This window comes from Alosa alosa, chromosome 16 (assembly GCF_017589495.1).
Source record: "Alosa alosa isolate M-15738 ecotype Scorff River chromosome 16, AALO_Geno_1.1, whole genome shotgun sequence".
Lineage (NCBI taxonomy): Eukaryota > Metazoa > Chordata > Actinopteri > Clupeiformes > Clupeidae > Alosa > Alosa alosa.
The window spans coordinates 2,410,485-2,429,233 of NC_063204.1; the positions used below are offsets into that span (position 1 = coordinate 2,410,485).

The 18,749-nt window shown below is 47.5% G+C and overlaps 1 protein-coding gene across 1 annotated transcript in view; it reads left to right on the forward strand.

The window, feature by feature from the left end:
- pola1 (polymerase (DNA directed), alpha 1) overlaps window positions 1-18,749 on the forward strand; it is a 105,720-nt gene that overhangs the window by 32,772 nt on the left and 54,199 nt on the right. The window contains 2 exon segments of the mRNA XM_048266946.1: window positions 13,937-13,969; window positions 15,916-16,008. Of these exon segments, the coding sequence (XP_048122903.1) occupies window positions 13,937-13,969; window positions 15,916-16,008 (126 nt within the window).

Genomic DNA, 18,749 nt, shown 5'->3' on the forward strand with positions numbered 1-18,749 from the left:
GGGCATGTCAGCAGAAGGCGGTTAAGAGAAACTGTATTAATAGAGGTACGCTGTGCTTTCTGAGAACCGGCGCTGGCTTAATGCTGCCCTGCCACCAGTGTGTAAATTCAGGCAGCCCATTCGGAGGGCCGGTTTTACGGGGTGCAAGGTGTGAGATTGTCTCAGTTAGAGGGAGGAGGGTTAAGTATCTGAAGTTGCCTGTGTGTTAGGTTGTGCTGTGCTGTGCTGTGCTGTGCTGTGCTGTGCTGTGCTGTGCTGTGCTGTGCTGTGTGTGTGTGTTTTCTGGAGACTCGTTTGTGGGAATGGTGTCCTCGGGCTGGAGGGTACCTTTGCACTTAGCCGACACAGTTTGGGGTCATTCCACGCCAACTCAGCCACCCATGTACATGACACCTCTCAGATTTTGCTGAAAAGCGGTGAAAATATGCCTCATGTTACCAAACAAAGGAATCTGAAGTTTCAGGTCAATATCTCAAACAGTTTGCCTGTGGCGTCCATTAGAACAGACGTTATGGACTTCCAAAAATGGCAAAGGATAAAATGTGAAATTCCAATGTGTCAATTAGGGCCGTGGCACCCGAAATTCAAATGGACGCCACGGGCAAACCGTTTGAGATATTGACCTGAAACTTCAGATTCCTTCGTTTGGTAACATAAGGCATATTTTCACCGCTTTTCAGCAAAATCTGAGAGATACCATGTACACGATACCCCGATATTAGCTGTTTTCACATGGAATGACCCTTTGTTTTGTCAGTTATAGCTATAGGCTAGCTTTAGGCTAACTGGTTTATCCCACTTCCAGTGAATTATGCTAAGCTAACCGTGCAGGCTAGCAGTGTTTCCTCCATGTTGATTTGGTAGTGGCGGCCCCCCACGGTTTAATTTTCTTCCCCCACGGTATCAGAAATGGGGCAGACGTACAATAGTCGCAGTTGCCTTTCAAAATTTATTGTGCAGACCTGTTGTAGATTCTCCAAATATACAGCTCAATCACAACTGAAAATAATGCCTCATTGTGTGTGAATAGAGGTGAATACATATAATTGTTTGTGTTGCAGCGAAGTGTCAGTTGTCAGTTCCGTGGGGGGGGGTTCGGACAGGCCTGCCCCCACTGCTTAAAAAAATCCTAGAGGAAACACTGAGGCTAGGTTAATGCACGCACAAGGAGGAGAAGGGTATTTATTCCCTTATCTGACTCTGGGGTAGCCAGCAGATGAGATAATTAACGTTCCTTTAATCTGTGGGGTTGGGTCTTCTTGACTCTCACCAGCACAGTTCTGTGGATCCAACATGCAGAAAAGTGTGATGTCTGAGAAATAGACCCACTTTGCGGTTCGGCATATATTGTTTGCCGGCCTGTGCTATTCTGTCCCTAGTCGGCAAACGTATTTTATTTTTCTAGTCGTTTCCCCTATTTGGGATCAATAAAGTATTTAACTGGATCCATGGAACTCTGGGTAGAATAGTTTGACACCGTTGTCATAGTAATAGACTGAATGCTGGTGCCCTCAGTGAAGCCCACTACAGTTTGAGGTTTAATTCTGTTGTTGGACCAGACTTGTACCCAGACAATGTTTGAAGATTATGGACATTAGGGCCAAGCTTGTGTGCCCCGACAATCTCACCAAGCTCACGACTCCCAAATGGCATTGATTTTCCGTATGGAAGTTATCGTGTTGAAATGGCGAGTAGCGTGTGTAGCTGCCCAGGCTCCGTATCCCAGCTCTCCTGGGTGCATCACGCCACGGCAGAGGGAGCCAGGGGAAGTCCCCGAGAGGAGGCCTGCAGGGGATCAGCCCTTAACTATCACAGACGAGCAGATAGCCACCCACCCCTTCCCCTTCTCCAGACTTTGACCTTTCCGGGGAAACATTTGTTCATGAGCGAGCCTGGAGCGTCCCTGGCATGCCTGGCACGGGATGGAATGGGAGGGTTAGTGTTACTCGCTGAGCACTCCGGCCTGATTGATGTCGTCCTCCATTTTTATTTTGGGTCCCTTTGTGCGCTGGCCGTTGTGAAGAATGGTCCCCTCAGCTGTGTGTGTGTGTGTGTGTGTGTGTGTGTGTAGGTGTGTGTAGTGGGAGTGGACAAGAGGCTCCATGGGCACAGGAGGTTAATCGAGTGATGTTTACGACTCCTGTTTGCCCGGGCCTGCTGATGGGCCTGGAATGCTAGTGAGCTTGACCTCTGACCCCATCCTATATTGCCATGCTTGGCCCCTCAGCTCAGATGTGTTAAGGGATGAGGAGGTGGGGGGAGGGGCACCACGGAACCCATTATCCCGTCACCGGTCGGCCGTCCTTGTGCAGAGAGGGGGGGGAAACAAAAAAAGACTTCAAGAGTTACATGCCAGTAGTTGTAGACTAAGAGACGCGCGTGTGTGCGTGTGTGCGCGTGTGCGTGTGTGCGCGTGTGTGCGTGTGTGTGCGTGTGCGCGTGTGTGTGTGTGTGTGTGTGTGGAGGTGATCTGAGTAAACATTGCCCCTCCATCACACTCTCAAGTTCTGTACTCACAGTTGTCAGAACCACAAAGGTCATTTATACATTTCCTGGAAGAAGACTCAATAATGCCCCACTCAACCCCCACACACAACTCTCTCTCTGTACAGTATGTGTGTGTGGAGTAGTCAACATTGTTGCACGCACCACCCGACTCCATCGATCTTTAGAACAGGGATTTACTCCTGATATTGCTGGACTTAACAAATAGTCACGGGGACTGGAGAATATTTTTGGATTTGAGCGTGTGATCACGTTAGCCCCTTTTGAGGGGAGGGTGATGGCAAGGGTGTGGCAGCTCTCGCCGTCTCCCACAATCCTCCACTCCACATATTGTCATGCACCCTCTCCCACGGGGGCACTGTGTGGGAAACTTAATTACTGGATTTTAAATGGGCAGAGTGTTGAAAGGGTGCAGCTCCTGCCATCTTTGTGTCCTGCTGCTGGAGCCAAAATGGCGTCTGGAAGTACGCGTATCAGAGCCAGCGTCTGCTTTGCACACCCCCCCTCCCACCGCACGCACGCACACACACACACACACACACCGGAGTGGTGTCAGCTGAGAGACGGCAGGCAGTAATGTAATGCCTCATGTCTCCTGGGGCTCATTGCTGTCCCTTATGGCTTCTTAATGAGGTCACATTTAAGACCTGGCCTTGAGTGTGTGTGTGTGTGGGTGTGTGGGTCACAGACGAGAGACGGCGTTTAGTTCCCCTCTTGGCCTGACATGGATACTGTGCTCGTGGGTAAAAAGGTGGAGTAGTGTCACCTTGCCCTGCGTGTGTTGTAAGTGTCCGGCTCCATTGTGCAGATAATGGAGCCTATTATGGTCTGCTGTATAACGTGGACCTGACACCCAGGGCCACACATGGGAACAGGGAGATGAAGCAGGGCTCAACCACTTCAGGTGTGTGTGTGTGTGTGGTGTTCTCAGTTAATATCACTTCACAACACGTGAGTAGTCGGTGGGTGGGTGGGGGTTTTATGATAGCTTTTATGAGTCAGATGGGTTCTTGTCTGTGTATCGTGTGTGTGTGTTGACAGGGGACTGCATACAAAGGCAATTAACAACTATGAAATCAAAGTTTGCTCACCGTTGGACACTTGCCCTGTAACTGAAGCCAGCTTTACGTTGAAGTGCACTGTGTCAAGGGTTCCACGCAACAGTACAACAGGTGCCTCTAATTGTCTGTGTGTGTGTCTGTTTGTGTGTGTGTGTGTGTGTGTGTGTGTCTATGTCTGTTTGTGTCTTGTTTGTGTGTGTGTGTGTGTGTGGTGAGCACACAAGGCCACTGAGAGAATAGGATCTGATTAATATATTTGCGGCGATGCCCTGGCTCTGGGGTATTTATACTGCGGGTCTGTGGAGCCAGGCTCCCGTGCCGGGGATGCCAACCTGATGCTCCAGTGATTTCAGGCGCTTGTGTTCAATCAGAAGGGGGATTGGCAGGGATATTTTCCCCCTTAAGAGGGCCAGCCCGCCGTGAGCAGCGCTGTGGAATCTGCCATGGCAGGCCTTGGAGACCACTGCTCCGACCTGCGGAGTGTCCTGCACTGTGGGGATGAAGGGGAAACAGCGGGTCCTAATAAATACTCAGGCCTGTGTGTGTGTGTGTGTGTGTGTGTGTGTGTGCGCTCCGGGTTTGATTAAATCAGTTGGTTCTCAAAGTGTTGGCCGTGTCCTAATAGTGGGGAATCGAGACACGACCGGTGGGGCACGACGAGCGTCAAGAAATTAGTCTTTTTTTTGTGCTTATCTTTATGAATGTATTTAGGACGATCATACAGTCGAAACAAAATAACCACACACAAACATTGGAGTCATAAACTGGCCTATATTAATTAAAACAACATCAGATCCAGGGGACTGAGATGGAAAATGTAACGTGGAACCAATAATTACCAATAGTTACTATTTTGCTGTGGTGATTGGGGCAGGGGGAAATGATGGGAAAAGTTTGAGAACCGCTGAGCTAAATACAGCTTCCACTTCCACTCATTAGATCAGACTGTATTGTGCACAGGGACTCCTATGGATTTCCAGCTTCCACTAGATTAGACTATTGTCGGTCGGAGCTCAAAGGTTCTTCTGGTTCAACACGGTGTTGAACAGGGTGGAGAGAATATTTGATGCAAGCTGTGAGGAGAATCTGTGTGTGCAAGAATATGCCAACCTGTAGGAGAATCTGTGTTTGCAAGAATATGCCAACCTGTAGGAGAATCTTTGTGTGCAAGAATGTGCCAACCTGTAGGAATGATGATGCAAGGCTGTTTTATTTCATGCCCAAGGCAACTCCATGTGCTTATGATGATGAAGTTTAATAGATGAGGGATAATGTATAGTCTGCTGGTGATTCTATGACTGAACGGTGGCTATTATCCTGCCACTGCAGTGGCGTGTAGAAATGGAAACACTGTTTCTTACAGTTATTAAGTATAAGCTACAGTATAGGGGTTCACTCAGCCCATAGGTAGATGCCAAGGTGTGTACTGTGTGATTTGTAGAAAGTATCGTTTTCCAATTTACTTTTCTCCTGTGAGAAGTGCTCATAATACCGACCCCAAGCAGAGCCCTGTGTTCACTCCCCGACTCCTGGCCACTCGCCTATTGAGTCGCTCTCACAGCCTACAATTTGTGGAGAACAAAAAGGATGTGGATAATCGCTGCTAATATAGTACTTTTAATGAAAGGCAGGGGTATGATGTATGCAAGGACTGAACAGTATTGTGGTATTTATGATTTTCTCTAGTTCCGTTTCTGCACATACCAGTTCAGGTTCATGTTACTTTATTGGTACCCATACGTAAACAAGCTTTACAGTCTAGGAGGCAGGACATCCTTCACACTTTGTAGACCACCACATGACAGAACACACAAACAATTAAACATATAAAAACATATACCGTATTTTACGGACTAAGTCACACTTTTTTTTTTTATAGTTTGGCTGGTCCTGCGATGTCCTGCGACTCAGGTGCAACATATATATATGTATGTGTGTATGTGTATGTATGTATATATATATGTGTGTGTGTGTGTGTGTGTGTGTGTGTGTTTTTTTTCCTCTTCATGACTTATACTCAGGTGCGACTTATAGTCCGGAAAATACGGTAGAACAGACAGTAGAACATGGTTAAAAACATGTAACATACGAAACATATAAACAGACAGTAGAGCATGGATAAAAACATATGATATAAAACATGTAAAACGGACAGTAGAATATGGAAAAAAATATTTGACATAAAACGGACAGTAGAATATGGATAAAAACATTTGACATAAAACATGTAAAACAGACTGTAGATGCTACAGCTAGTGCATGAGCAAGGTGCTTGTGCATTATGTGCAAGTAATTCTACAGTTTGTTCAACAGAGTGATTGCTGCTGGGACAAAACTGTTTTAATCTTGTAGTCCTACAGTACATCTATGGACTATTACCCTCCATCCAGAAGAGAGATACAGGAATTCCCTATTCAAAGGGTGTAGGCTATCTTCTAGGATGGCCATAGCTATCCGCTGTAGTTGTTTAGCATACAGGGATGTGGGGTGCAGCTGGGCCTCACCAATCAGCTTACTTGACCATCTTACAATCTGATTTAAACTATTGTTGTGCTTAACTAAGGCAGACCCAAACCTTGACACTAAAGACAAATAAGCTACACAATAGGCTCCTGGGCAGTTGTTTTGTAAACAGGCCGCTTAGGAACTTTTCCATCACAGTGTCTGCCCTGTGTATGTACATAGAGTAAAATTGTGTGCGCTTGTGGTGGAGAATGTGTATGTGTAGGACTGATTGGATAGAGAGATGACAGCAGACGTAGATCACCCTGACAGTGAGGCACAGCTCGGGCTATTTCAGGCCTGTCATCCTCAAAATGCTCTTCAGGGGGGCGCTTCTCAAAACAATCGTCACCAGATACTCTCTTTTACAAGGTCTGTGTGCCGCCGCCACCACCGCGGCCCAGGCTTAGCGTGAGCCCTCTGATGTGGAGAACGGGGCGTGGACGAGATGCCCATCCTCTGATGTGGAGAACACACACACACACACACACACACACACACACACACACACACACATACACATGGGGCTGGGGAACGGGGCTTGGGACACACACACACACACACACACACACACACACAAACAGAAACAGACACACACAACAGACACACATGGGACAGGGGAACGGGGTGGGGAACACACACACACACACACACACACATGGGGGCGGGGGCGAGATGCCCATCCTCTGAGTGCATGGCTGAGCCGTAGGAGGAGTGAGAGGCTGTTGCTTTTATAGGTGTCTATTGCTCACACTGTAGGCCATCTCTTCCCATGTTAATTGACTTTGGCGTAGCGCTAATGATAATAGCTGATCTCAAGCCACTTTTGTCTCTCACCCCTTCTGGATACGGTATTCGGGATTTAGTGTCTTATTCACACACACACACACACACACACACACACACACAGTGTCTTATTAGCGCAGCCAATAGGACAGTAAGACAGGGAGTGACCAGTACACACGATTATCAGCATCATGTCACAGTGGGTTTGAATAAGTTTGAATGTTGTGGATTAGTCTTCAGTTCTCCCTCCGTGTGTGTGTTGCCTCTCCCATGGTCTTTGATCATGGGCTACATGATGCATGTTCATCTTGAGATCATTGTGTGTGTGTGCGTGTGCGTGTGTGTGTGCGTGTGCGCCTGTGCAGCGAGAGGCATTGCATGCGTAATGACTAAGGCCCTGTGAATGGGGTAACTGGAGGGGCTGCCAGAGTTTCGACAGCTGACTATACACATTCAGACAAGACACGGACATGCACACATACACACATACTAACACACACAGGTGCAAATGTGGTAAGCCAGGGCATTTTGTAATTTTGCGCAGCTGTGGCTGTGTTTTTTTTTTTTTTTTTAAGTTGGGTGTGTCCTGATGATGTCATGGCGCATTGTTCATCAGTATGCAGAAACTGTGTTTTTAATGGCGATTTATAGACTGACACTTATTTGGATGCTAAGATGTGTTTTACTTACTCTTCAATGGCAAACATCTACGTTTCTAGTGGCTTAGTTCTAGTATGACTGGTATATAGGCAAGGGAAGGCAGTTCATCCGTCCAGGCATCCTTAAAATAGCGTCACTGAAACCCTCTTTAGCTAAGCAGTAGAGTTGAATAGAACTGAATAAAATAAAACTATGTTTATTAAAACATTAAATGCACAAATGTGATTTTTTTTTTTTTTTTTTTTTTGAATAGCCATTTGTCATCACCTAAGACTTTACTGGATCCTTTATCAGAGAAGCTTAGGACTACTCTGGCCAGGAAGAAACCTGTTCTCTTTAGCTCTTATCAGGATATATTGACTCTGTGCGAGTCCAAGCACGAAGCTAGTGGTCCACCAGGAAGGACCATATCTCTTGGCCTGACAGCAGGCCCAGCTGGAATGTCAAAGTTAGAGTCATTTAAATACAAAGAGGCATATTGGTCACAGTATGGGCATGGCAAAAGAAAAAAACTCTTCCCAGTAAGTACTCAGGATTTTAGGATTTTGAGAAAGAAAAAAAAAATTCTCCCACCATATTTTCATCCATGGAGATGATCTCATCCACACCAGAGCGGTAGATAAAACTTTTTCTATGGCTCTGATCCATGCTCATGGAAAGATCATACCCCACTCATTTTGTTTTTTTAATGTGGCCAAAACAAATGTCTTTAAAAAAACAAAAGGACACCAGAGTTCCACACCAGAGTTCCACACCAGAGTTCCGCACCAGAGTTCCGCACCAGAGTTCCGCACCAGAGTTCCGCACCAGAGTTCCGCACCAGAGTTCCGCACCAGAGTTCCGCACCAGAGTTCCGCACCAGAGTTCCGCACCAGAGTTCCGCACCAGAGTTCCGCACCAGAGTTCCGCACTGTGAGTTCCGCACCAGAGTTCCGCACCAGAGTTCCCGCACCAGAGTTCCGCACCAGAGTTCCGCACCAGAGTTCCGCACCAGAGTACGTTGCGCACCAGAGTACGTTCCGCACCAGAGTACGTTCCGCACCAGAGTACGTTCCACACCAGAGTTCCGCAGATCATATTTTGGAGCCGCTTTTTCCTTTTTCTTTGGTGGTGTTTTTTTTTTTTTTTAATTTACAAAGAAGCATAAAGCAGTATGAATATACAATTTATTAGAATAGGCTTCTATCATAACCAGAATCACAGCCCTCAGTTGTTGCTCTGCTGCATCTAACCCTGAGGCTGTGCTGCTTCAGCTGCCGGAGGACTGCTTTTGAATGGACACTGATTATGTTGGATAAAGGCACAGTAGCCCTCAGATATACAAAAAAAATTTTATTTTTTTTATTTTTGTCATTCCGACACATAGAGTCTGTTCTATTGCGATCAGGTGTTTACAGACGGACTAGAATCTTTGATCGGAATAGCAGTTGCTCTGCTTCTGCTGGGGAAGCGACAGCAGGTAACAGGATTGACTGTGTACATGACTGTTCAATCGGAATAAGAACGGAATACATCACCCCTGTCATTCTGATTCCAGTTCTAATAGTAGTATGCCACCAAAAATCCCATGCCTCCTGGCTGCATGAATGACTGATGTGACTCAGTGGTGTGGTTATCACCGTTGATATGGTATATCTTGGTCTGCCATATGTCTGAGTGGTGTTGAAGTCGGGGAATGACTGTTACCAAGACTGGTCAGATGGTCCTGTTTTGCATCACATTATGTTTGTTTCGAGGATACATGACTTGTTTTGGCCGTTAGATTTCCCACTGTAGACCGTAACTTGTTTGTATGCCTCATGTCAACTCCGCACACATCACAAATAAAAATTGATTTCCCGCTTGGATGTCAAACAGCTGTATGGAAATTTCCGTATGCGGGTGACACCTCGTGCTGCTTTCAGACTGCGACGTCTCAGACTAAAGTGCATTGGCAACGTGACGGACTTACTGTGTGCCAAAACGAAAGTGCCACTTCTCCCTGAATCATTCATGGACACTGTCTTGCTGTGCTGCTCTATCAAAGCTGGGGGCAGCAATTGTAGCCTTGCCAAAGTCTAATCCCACTTTAATATTTCCATAATATAATAAAATGATAGGAGGGTCAAATTTGTGTGTTATGGTCGATGATTGAGAGTTTTAACTGCGCCAGTTGGCAGTGCCAGTGGCGGTCGTGGTACAGCTGGCGCGGCCCTCCGTGTCCTCGCTGTTTAGATGTGTGCAGGGTGGCATGTGTTTAAAGATGAGCCTCCTCCCGCCCTCCACACCATTCCTGAACCAGGGTCAAACGGCTAGTCTTTCAGCTGCCTTCACCCCTGCCCCCCCCGGACCCCCAGTTATAGCTGTCTTTGCTGTCAAAACAGACTAACATACACAGGCCATGGAAACCCATCGACACATAACCCAACTCATCACCCCTTCTCCTTCTCCTCCTCCTCCTCTGGTCTCTCCCTCTTCCTTCCTTTCACCTCCTGTTCTCTCCATCGCATCACACTCTTTCTTTTTGCTTTGTCTGTCCCTCACACCTCTCTGACTAAAGCAGGTCCCCTTTTTTCAGACACACACACACCCCTTTCCTTTTTCCGTAGTCTTGTTAGCCACGCTAAAGTGAACGGGCTAATTCAGTGGCGGCGCTAAGTGACTGAACTTTTATGGCTGCGTGTGAAGCGAGCCAGCACCTGCTCAAGGTCGAGCGCTAATGTGAGCGGCCCTGGAGTTAGCACTGTCGTTAGCGTGGCTCTGCTAATTAGCCTGCAGGGGCCGTCTCTCCCACTGATACACTCGCAGTCGCAGTCTTCTCCAGACTACTCTGTGAAAGCGACTGTGTCAACTGCACCGATACCGTGTCAACTGCACCGATACCGTGTACCGTGGAGATCTTTGCTAAACACAGATGGCTTACATCCTTGTGTTTGTGTGTGTGGGTTTATATGTTTGTCACACCCACGCCGCGCTGTCAATCGATTTTTGGTCAGCCGTTTCGCGTGTGTCTTGAGTGACCCATGGCCAGCGCTAATTCTCAGGGCTGTGCTGTAATTACTCAAATCTGACCTCTTGCTTCCCCTGCAGCGGAATGTGGCACCTCATAAAGCATGCTTAAGTCCCGCTCCAGTTGCAGGGAGTGGAGCTCTAGCCTCGGAAATAGCCGCGTCCTTGTCCCCTGAGAGGAGCACGGGATCCGGCCTGTTTCCAACCGCTCTGCTGCGCACACCCCTCCCCCCCCTCTCTCTCTTTCTTTCTTTCTTTCTTTCTTTCTTTCTTTCTTTATCTTTCTCTCTCTCTTTCTCTCTCTCTTTCTCGAGTGTGTTCGCCATCATTATATTCCTCACTTTGAGGTGTCTATAAACTTTTACTCTTGATGAGAAAACACTGAGTGGAGCTGTTGTGTGTGTGTGTGTGTGTGTTTGGCTGTAGTGTGTGTGTGTGTGTGTGTTTGGCTGTAGTGTGTGTGTGTGTGTTTGGCTGTAGTGTGTGTGTGTGTTTTGGCTGTAGTGTGTGTGTGTGTGTTTGGCTGTAGTGTGTGTGTGTGTTTTGGCTGTAGTGTGTGTGTGTGTGTGTTTGGCTGTCGAGTGTGTGTGTGTGTGTGTGTGTGTGTGTGTGTGTTTGGCATTGTGTGTGTGTGTGTGTGTGTTTGGCTGTAGTGTGTGTGTGTGTGTGTTTGGCTGTAGTGTGTGTGTGTGTGTGTGTGTTTGGCTGTAGTGTGTGTGTGTGTGTGTGTTGGTTGGCTGTGTGTGTGTGTGTGTGTTTGGCTGTAGTGTGTGTGTGTTTGGCTGTAGTGTGTGTGTTTGGCTGTAGTGTGTGTGTGTGTGTGTGTGTGTTTGGCTGTAGTGTGTGTGTTTGGCTGTAGTGTGTGTGTGTGTGTGTTTGGCTGTCGTGGTGTGTGTGTGTTTGGCTGTCGAGTGTGTGTGTGTGTGTGTGTGTGTGTGTGTGTGTGTGTGTGTGTTTGTGTAGTGTGTGTGTGTGTTTGGCTGTAGTGTGTGTGTTTGGCTGTAGTGTGTGTGTGTTTGGCTGTCGTGTGTGTGTGTGTGTTTGGCTGTCGTGTGTGTGTGTGTGTTTGGCTGTCGTGTGTGTGTGTGTTTGGCTGTCGAGTGTGTGTGTGTGTGTGTGTGTGTGTGTGTGTGTGTGTGTGTGTGTGTGTGTGTTTGGCTATCGAGTGTGTGTGTGTGTGGCTGTTCTTTGTGTTTGTGTGTGTGGTTGATGTTTGTTTGTGTGTGTGTGGGTGTGTGGCTGTTGTGTGTTTAAAAGTGCCTTACATCTGGCACTCACCACTGTGTGTTAGACTGGGCACTGTTTGTGTGTGTGTGTGTGTGTGTGTGTGTGTGTGTGTGTGTGTGTGTGTGTGTGTTGGTCGGAGAGGTCCAGGGTGAGGTGGTGTGTCCAGGTGACGGGGGTTTGGGGGTTGCTGCTGACAGGCAGCCGTGTGTCCCCGTCTCTGCAGGGCCTCAGATTAGCAGCATTAAAACCCTGAGTCCAGCACCCAGCTGTCCGCATTCCTCTCCTGAGGTCACCACACACACACACCACACACACACACACACACACACACACACACCACACATACACACACCACACATACACACCACACACACCACACATACACACCATACACACCATACACACACCACACACACACTCACACCACACACACACTCACACCACACACACACACTCACACCACACATACACACCACACACACACCACACACACACCACACACACACCACACACACGCACCACACATACGCACCACACACACACCACACACCACACACACACACACACACACAACAGCCACACACCACACACACACCACACACACACCACACCACACACACAAAAGCCACACACAACAGCCACACACACACACACCACACACACACATTAGACACACGCACACAAAGCAGTGGACACCCTAAGCAGCCATTTCCTCTCTGCCCTCTGGGTCTTCATCTCTGCACCCCCAGAGCTCTTCCCCATGGGGGCCAGCATGGTAGTGCAGTGATGCTAAACTGCTTGTGTCTCTTAGTTACCTAAATATTGACTCTTTAAACAAAAACAAAAACCTTTATCCATCTTGTGCATTTTCCCTCTCCTCCCCCTCTCCCCCCCTCCCCCTCTTTCTCCCCCTCTCTCTCCTCTCTCCCCTCTCTCTCCCCCCCTCTCCCTCCCTCTATCAGTGCCCTGTATCTGGCAGCTGGTTATGATGAATCCACCTCCTAGGCTGGACAGCACCCCCCCAAACACACAAACACACACAATTTTTACTTACACACAAACACAAATCTTTCCCTCCCTCCTTCTCCTCTCCTCTCTCCCTTCTCTCTCCTTCCTCCCTCCTCTCTTCCTCCTCCTCTCTCTCTCTCTCTCTCTCTCTCTCCCCTTCCTCTCCCCTCTCTCTATCTCTATCTCTCTCTCTCTTCCTACCTCTCTCTCCCTCTCTCTCTCTATCTCTATCTCCCTCCCTCCCTCCCTCCTCCTCTGCCCCTCCATCTCTCTCTCTCTCCAGTGTTGGTCCGTCGCACAGGCCACTCGTGATTAAGGCCATTAGGCATTATTATGACTCGGCTGGCGTGTGGGCTTGGAGCGCCATTTGAGCGCCGCTAATAGCCCTCTTAGCCAATTATCCTCCATTTAAAAGCAAATCACCAAGGCGCTTTCATTCCCCCCATTGCTAAGTGTTGAATTACTGAATAGATTTGCTAATTAAATTCTTTGTGTGTGTGTGTATGTATGTGTGTGCTTGCATGCACGCTAGCATGTGTGTGTACATGACTGCACAGCTCTTGTGCCACTGGCTGGTTGGCAGATGTGTGTGTGTGTGTGTGAGCGCTGTCTATGGTAAAAAACTGCAATAAGCTTCTCCTTTTCTATGGTCAGCTGACTGATTGCAGTGTTTACTGAATTAGAGCCGAGTGTTTCTGCACTTGTGCTGATTGGTCTGTGCCATTGCTTGGCTGTGGTGACCTATAGCACATCTGTTGATTCCCCCAACCCCTGTCTATTTTGACTTCCTGAAGTGATGTAACCACGGTGATGTCCAGTGTTTAGCATCCAAAACACATGTATGCAAAACGTATGTACTGTATGTGTTTTATGGTGAATATAACGGTCACATTTAGAAACACGCTTTTCTCTCATTTCTGTACATTTGTGGACACAAGCATAATGAACTGTGAACAGGTTGATGTCCGTAGCCCCTAGTGGCCCTTTGGATCACTTATGGACCATTTCCAGCTCAAAAACAAGCAATTCCTCAAGTCTGTCCCACAACACACTTCAATGCAACAGAAAGTTGTGTAAACGTTATCAACATATATTTTGAGTTTGTGTGTGTGTTCTAGATGGATGTCAGACCGCCATTATTTAAATCCCACCCCACCAACTGAAACCTCTTTGTGTTCTTGTGTTCTCCTCCTCTCCAGATTCTGATGCACACCAAAGACTTGGTGCAGAGGGTGAGTTATGACTAAACACTTGGTGTGTGTGAGGGGGGAGTTATGACTAAAGACTTGGTCTTGGGGCCCATGGCGTTATAGAGTTATGACTCTCTCTGGCAGGTGCGGGCCGCACTGCTCTTAAAAAGCCCTGTGACCTTCACCGTTGCTTCTGGCCCTTTGTCGTCCTCTCTGCTGGACAGGGGTGCGCGCTTTGTGTGTGAGTGTGTGTGGGTGCGGGCGCTTTGTGTGTGTGAGTGTGTGTGTGTGTGGGTGCGGGCTTTGTGTGTGAGTGTGAGTGTGTGTGTGGGTGCGCGCTTTGTGTGTGTGTGTGTGGGGGTGCGCTGTGTGTGAGTGTGTGTGTGTGTGAGTGTGTGTGGGTGCTTTGTGTGTGTGTGTGTGTGGGTGCTGGGTGTGTGTGAGTGTGTGTGTGTGTGTGTGTGTGCTTTTTGTGTGTGTGGATGTGGGGGCTTTGTGTGTGTGTGTGTGTGTGTGTGTGTGTGTGTGTGTGTGTGTGGGGGCTTTGTGTGTGTGTGGGCTTTGTGTGTGTGTGTGTGTGCGGGCTTTGTGTGAGTGTGGGTGCGGGGGCTTTGTGTGTGAGTGTGTGTGTGGGTGCGAGCTGTGTGTGTGTGTGGGTGCGGGCTTTGTGTGAGTGTGTGTGTGTGTGGGTGCGGGCTTTGTGTGAGTGTGTGTGTGTGGGTGCGGGCTTTGTGTGTGGGTGCGGGCTTTGTGTGTGTGTGTGTGTGTGTGTGTGGGGCTTTGTGTGTGTGTGTGTGTGGGTGCGGGCTTTGTGTGAGTGTGTGTGTGGGTGCGGGGGCTTTGTCTGTGAGTGTGTGTGGGTGCGGGGGCTTTGTGTGTGTGTGTGTGTGTGGGTGCGGGCTGTGTGTGGGTGCGGGCTTTGTGTGAGTGTGTGTGTGTGGGGTGCGGGGCTTTGTGTGTGTGTGTGTGTGTGTGTGTGGGTGCGGGCTTTGTGTGTGGGTGCGGGCTTTGTGTGTGGGTGCGGGCTTTGTGTGTGTGTGTGTGTGTGTGTGGGTGCGGGCTTTGTGTGTGTGTGTGTGTGGGTGCGGGCTTTGTGTGAGTGTGTGTGTGGGTGCGGGGGCTTTGTCTGTGAGTGTGTGTGTGGGTGCGGGGGCTTTGTGTGTGTGTGTGTGTGTGTGTGTGGGTGCGGGCTGTGTGTGGGTGCGGGCTTTGTGTGAGTGTGGGTGCGGGGGCTTTGTGTGTGTGTGTGTGTGGCTTTGTGTGTGTGTGTGTGGGTGCGGGGGCTTTGTGTGTGTGAGTGTGTGTGTGGGTGCGGGGGCTGTGTGTGTGTGTGTGGTGCGGGCTTTGTGTGTGAGTGTGCGTGTGTGGGGGATTTGTGTGTGTGTGTGGGTGCGGGCTTTGTGTGTGAGTGTGTGTGTGGGTGCGGGCTTTGTGTGCGTGTGTGTGTGTGGGGGGGGCTTTGTGTGTGAGTGTGTGTGTGTGGGGGGCTTTGTGTGTGAGTGTGTGTGTGTGTGCTTGTGTGTGTGTGTGTGGGGGCTTTGTGTGTGTGTGTGTGTGGGGACTTTGTGTGTGTCGGAGCCCTAAGCCCCAGACTGCCAGGCTGATCTTTTTTCTCTCGATCACTCACCCACACACACCCACACACACCCACACACACCCACACACACTTTTATAATTCTGGTCCTCGTTCTTTCTCTCCTCCCTCTGTCTCCCTCTCTCCACCTCCCTCTCTCCACCTCTCTCCTTCTCTCTCCACCTCCCTCTCTCCACCTCTCTCCTTCTCTCTCCACCTCCCTCTCTCCACTTCCCTCTCCCTCTCTTTCCCTCCCTCTCCCCACTTCCCTCTCCCTCTCTTTCCCTCCCTCTCCACCTCCCTCTCTCTCTCTCTACCTCCCTTTGTCTCTCTCCACCTCCTTCTCTCTCTACCTCCCTCTCTCTCTCTCTACCTCCCTCTGTCTCTCTCCACCTCCCTCTCTCTCTGTCTTTAGATGAACCTGGAGGTCATTTATGGAGACACGGATTCCATCATGATTAACACCAACAGCACCAACCTGGACGAAGTCTACAAACTTGGCAACAAGGTAGCGACCAAACAGTAAACAGCCAACCAGCACACCGCTCCAGTGCCATGCAGTGGCAGTGAAAGCCACCTGAAACAGGTCTGCGTGGTGTCAACATGCCAACCCTAGAACCCTCATTTTATTAGCGGAATTCTACTGAGCCCTAGAACCCTCATTTTATTAGCGGAATTCAATAAAATCTCCCGGAAGCGATACATTTGATTCTTCTAACTCCCATGTTGATTTGTGTTGGTCAAGCCATGCTAATTACACGGCTAGTGAAGCATTGCAAATGGATTTCACAGCTCTTATTCAGACCGATTAATATGGCGCTTCTTTGTTTTGGAGAAATAAATACACACCATAATAAGCCATTGTGATTTAAAGCCCACTTTAATAGCTTCATTTCTGCCCCTCTTGTGTAGCGGTTAGGCACTAGCTGTATTCCAGTGGTTGGTATTGAATGTGGCTGTTCCTTGTAATGGCTGATATTATTTAGAACAGGTACACAGTGTTGTAAAACAGTGAAATATTAATTTAGTTCATGAGAACATGGAGACGTGAAAACATCTATCTATAAAAGCAAGAAATATCTGTCTGCTTTTGGCATATCTCCAACTTTTCACCCAGCTGGCTTTGAGCGTGGCAGGTGTGGCAAGTGGGTGCAGAGTCGAGCACCCAGGTTGTTTAAATGAGCCATTTTTAAGAGACTATTTAAAAAAAATAAAAAATCAGCCTGAAAAGTTGTGAGGTCAATTCCCAGCTATCAACATCAGTCCAGTCATCCACAGTAGGAGGGGCCTTCTGAAGCCATTTTCTTGTCAAGGCCTTTTTGGCGCCACTAATAGGACTCAACAGATATTTGACTAGTTTTCCACATTGAAGTTCCTCAAAGTCACAGAGACACAATGTTAGTTAGGTAGATACAAGCTAGTTCTAAATGGTTATGGGCACTTAACCAAAAAGGACCAACAAAGGCACAATTCCAAAAGATGTGAAAGTGATCTGCCATATTGCAACCACAACATCTCCAGCAGTTAGTTAGAGTAGAATAGTTTGCCTTTTATAAGAGAATCTAATAATGTTTTTCCAACTAAAGAATCTCCATGAGGGTGAACTTGTCATCCTCCATTGATGTGCACAGATCCCTTCCCACTCCTTCTGTGATAATGACAAGCTACTCTCCTTTTCCCACCTGGATTTGATTGACATTGTATTGTCTCTTGCCAAGGCCTGAAGAGCAACATATAGTCTGGAAATTATTTTCCTGTAAGCTACATCTTCACAGGCTTTCAGAAAGATGTCGATAATAATGTTTCTACAAGGTTCTTTCTCTTTCCTTATAAAAGATTTATTAATAAAGTCTCTGATTGGTTCCACACAAGAAATTGTTTGTCGTGGACACTGGGTATAAAATCAGCGTCGTAGGCAAACCATTTGAAGATACCCATTCTGTCTCTCAGGTGGTGTCGTTTAGCTATTTTATCCCATAACCCCAGGGAGCAAGATATCCAGGGATTACTGGGATCAGAAATTTGGTCAATTAGTGAACAGTCACCAATTAACATACTCATTGGACATCTCCCTCCCATTGAGCATTCTATTTCTTTCCACCTTGATCTATAACTGGGCGTACACCATCCGACTAAAAATCTAAGTTGAGCAGCCTTGTAATAATCTAGTAGACATGGGAGAGCAAGCCCTCCCCTATCTTTAGCCAGCTTGAGTGTACCTTACTCTAGGTTTTTTCCCTGCCCAGGTGAATCTAGCTAGAAGTTTATCCCATTCCATAAAGTAATGTTTGGGCTTCTCAATATGTATGGATTGGAATATATACAGAAGTCTAGGTAGTATATTCGTTTTAATTGAGTCTACACGTGAATAGATACTTAAGTAAGGAATCACGTTCCATCTATTTCTATCATCCATAATTACCTTCTTAAGTGGCCCATAGTTAATTTCCTGTAATGTGGATAGGTCGATAGGCAAAAAGGATTCCAAGGTATTTTATGCATTTCTTATCCCAATCAAGTTGATACCTTGAGCAGAGATTGTGAGGTGGATTATAGTGAAAGTTAAGGACTTGAGTTTTTTGCTTATTAACTTTGTAGCCTGAATATGATCCATATTCTTCCAGAATGGACATCAGATTCGGAAGGGAGTCTGTAGGGTTGGTCAGGTAGATAAGGATATCATCTGCAAAAGGAGCCAGTTTCTCTTCACCTACCTCCAAGTGAACTCCTGTGATGAGGTTATTTTGTCTGATCCACTGTGCTAAAGGTTCTATGAAAATGGCAAACAGAAGTGGACTTAGCAGGCAGCCTTGTCTTGTGGATCTCTCTAGCTGGAATGAATCACTCAGTCCCCCATTTATTTTTAATCTAGCTTCTGGTTTGGAGTAGAGGGCTTCTAGTGTCTTAATTAATCGTTTGTTGAAACGATTAATTAAGACAATAGATGTCTGATAATCTGTAAAGATCGCCTAATGTTGTCATGAGTCTGGCGACCACACAAAACCAGTCTGGCGTCATCACAAAACCAGTTTGATCCATGTTTATTATGATAGGCAAAACTTTCTCTAGTCTTTTGGCGATGATTAAAGCAAATAGTTTATAGTCAGTGTTTAACACACTAATTGGTCTGTAATTAGAGCAGTTTAGCTGGTCTTTTCCTCCCTTTGGTATAACAGAGATGGTGGCCTCTCCAAGACTTAGGAATTAAACCCTTTTCAAGGACCCAGTTAAATGTTTTAAGCAGAATAG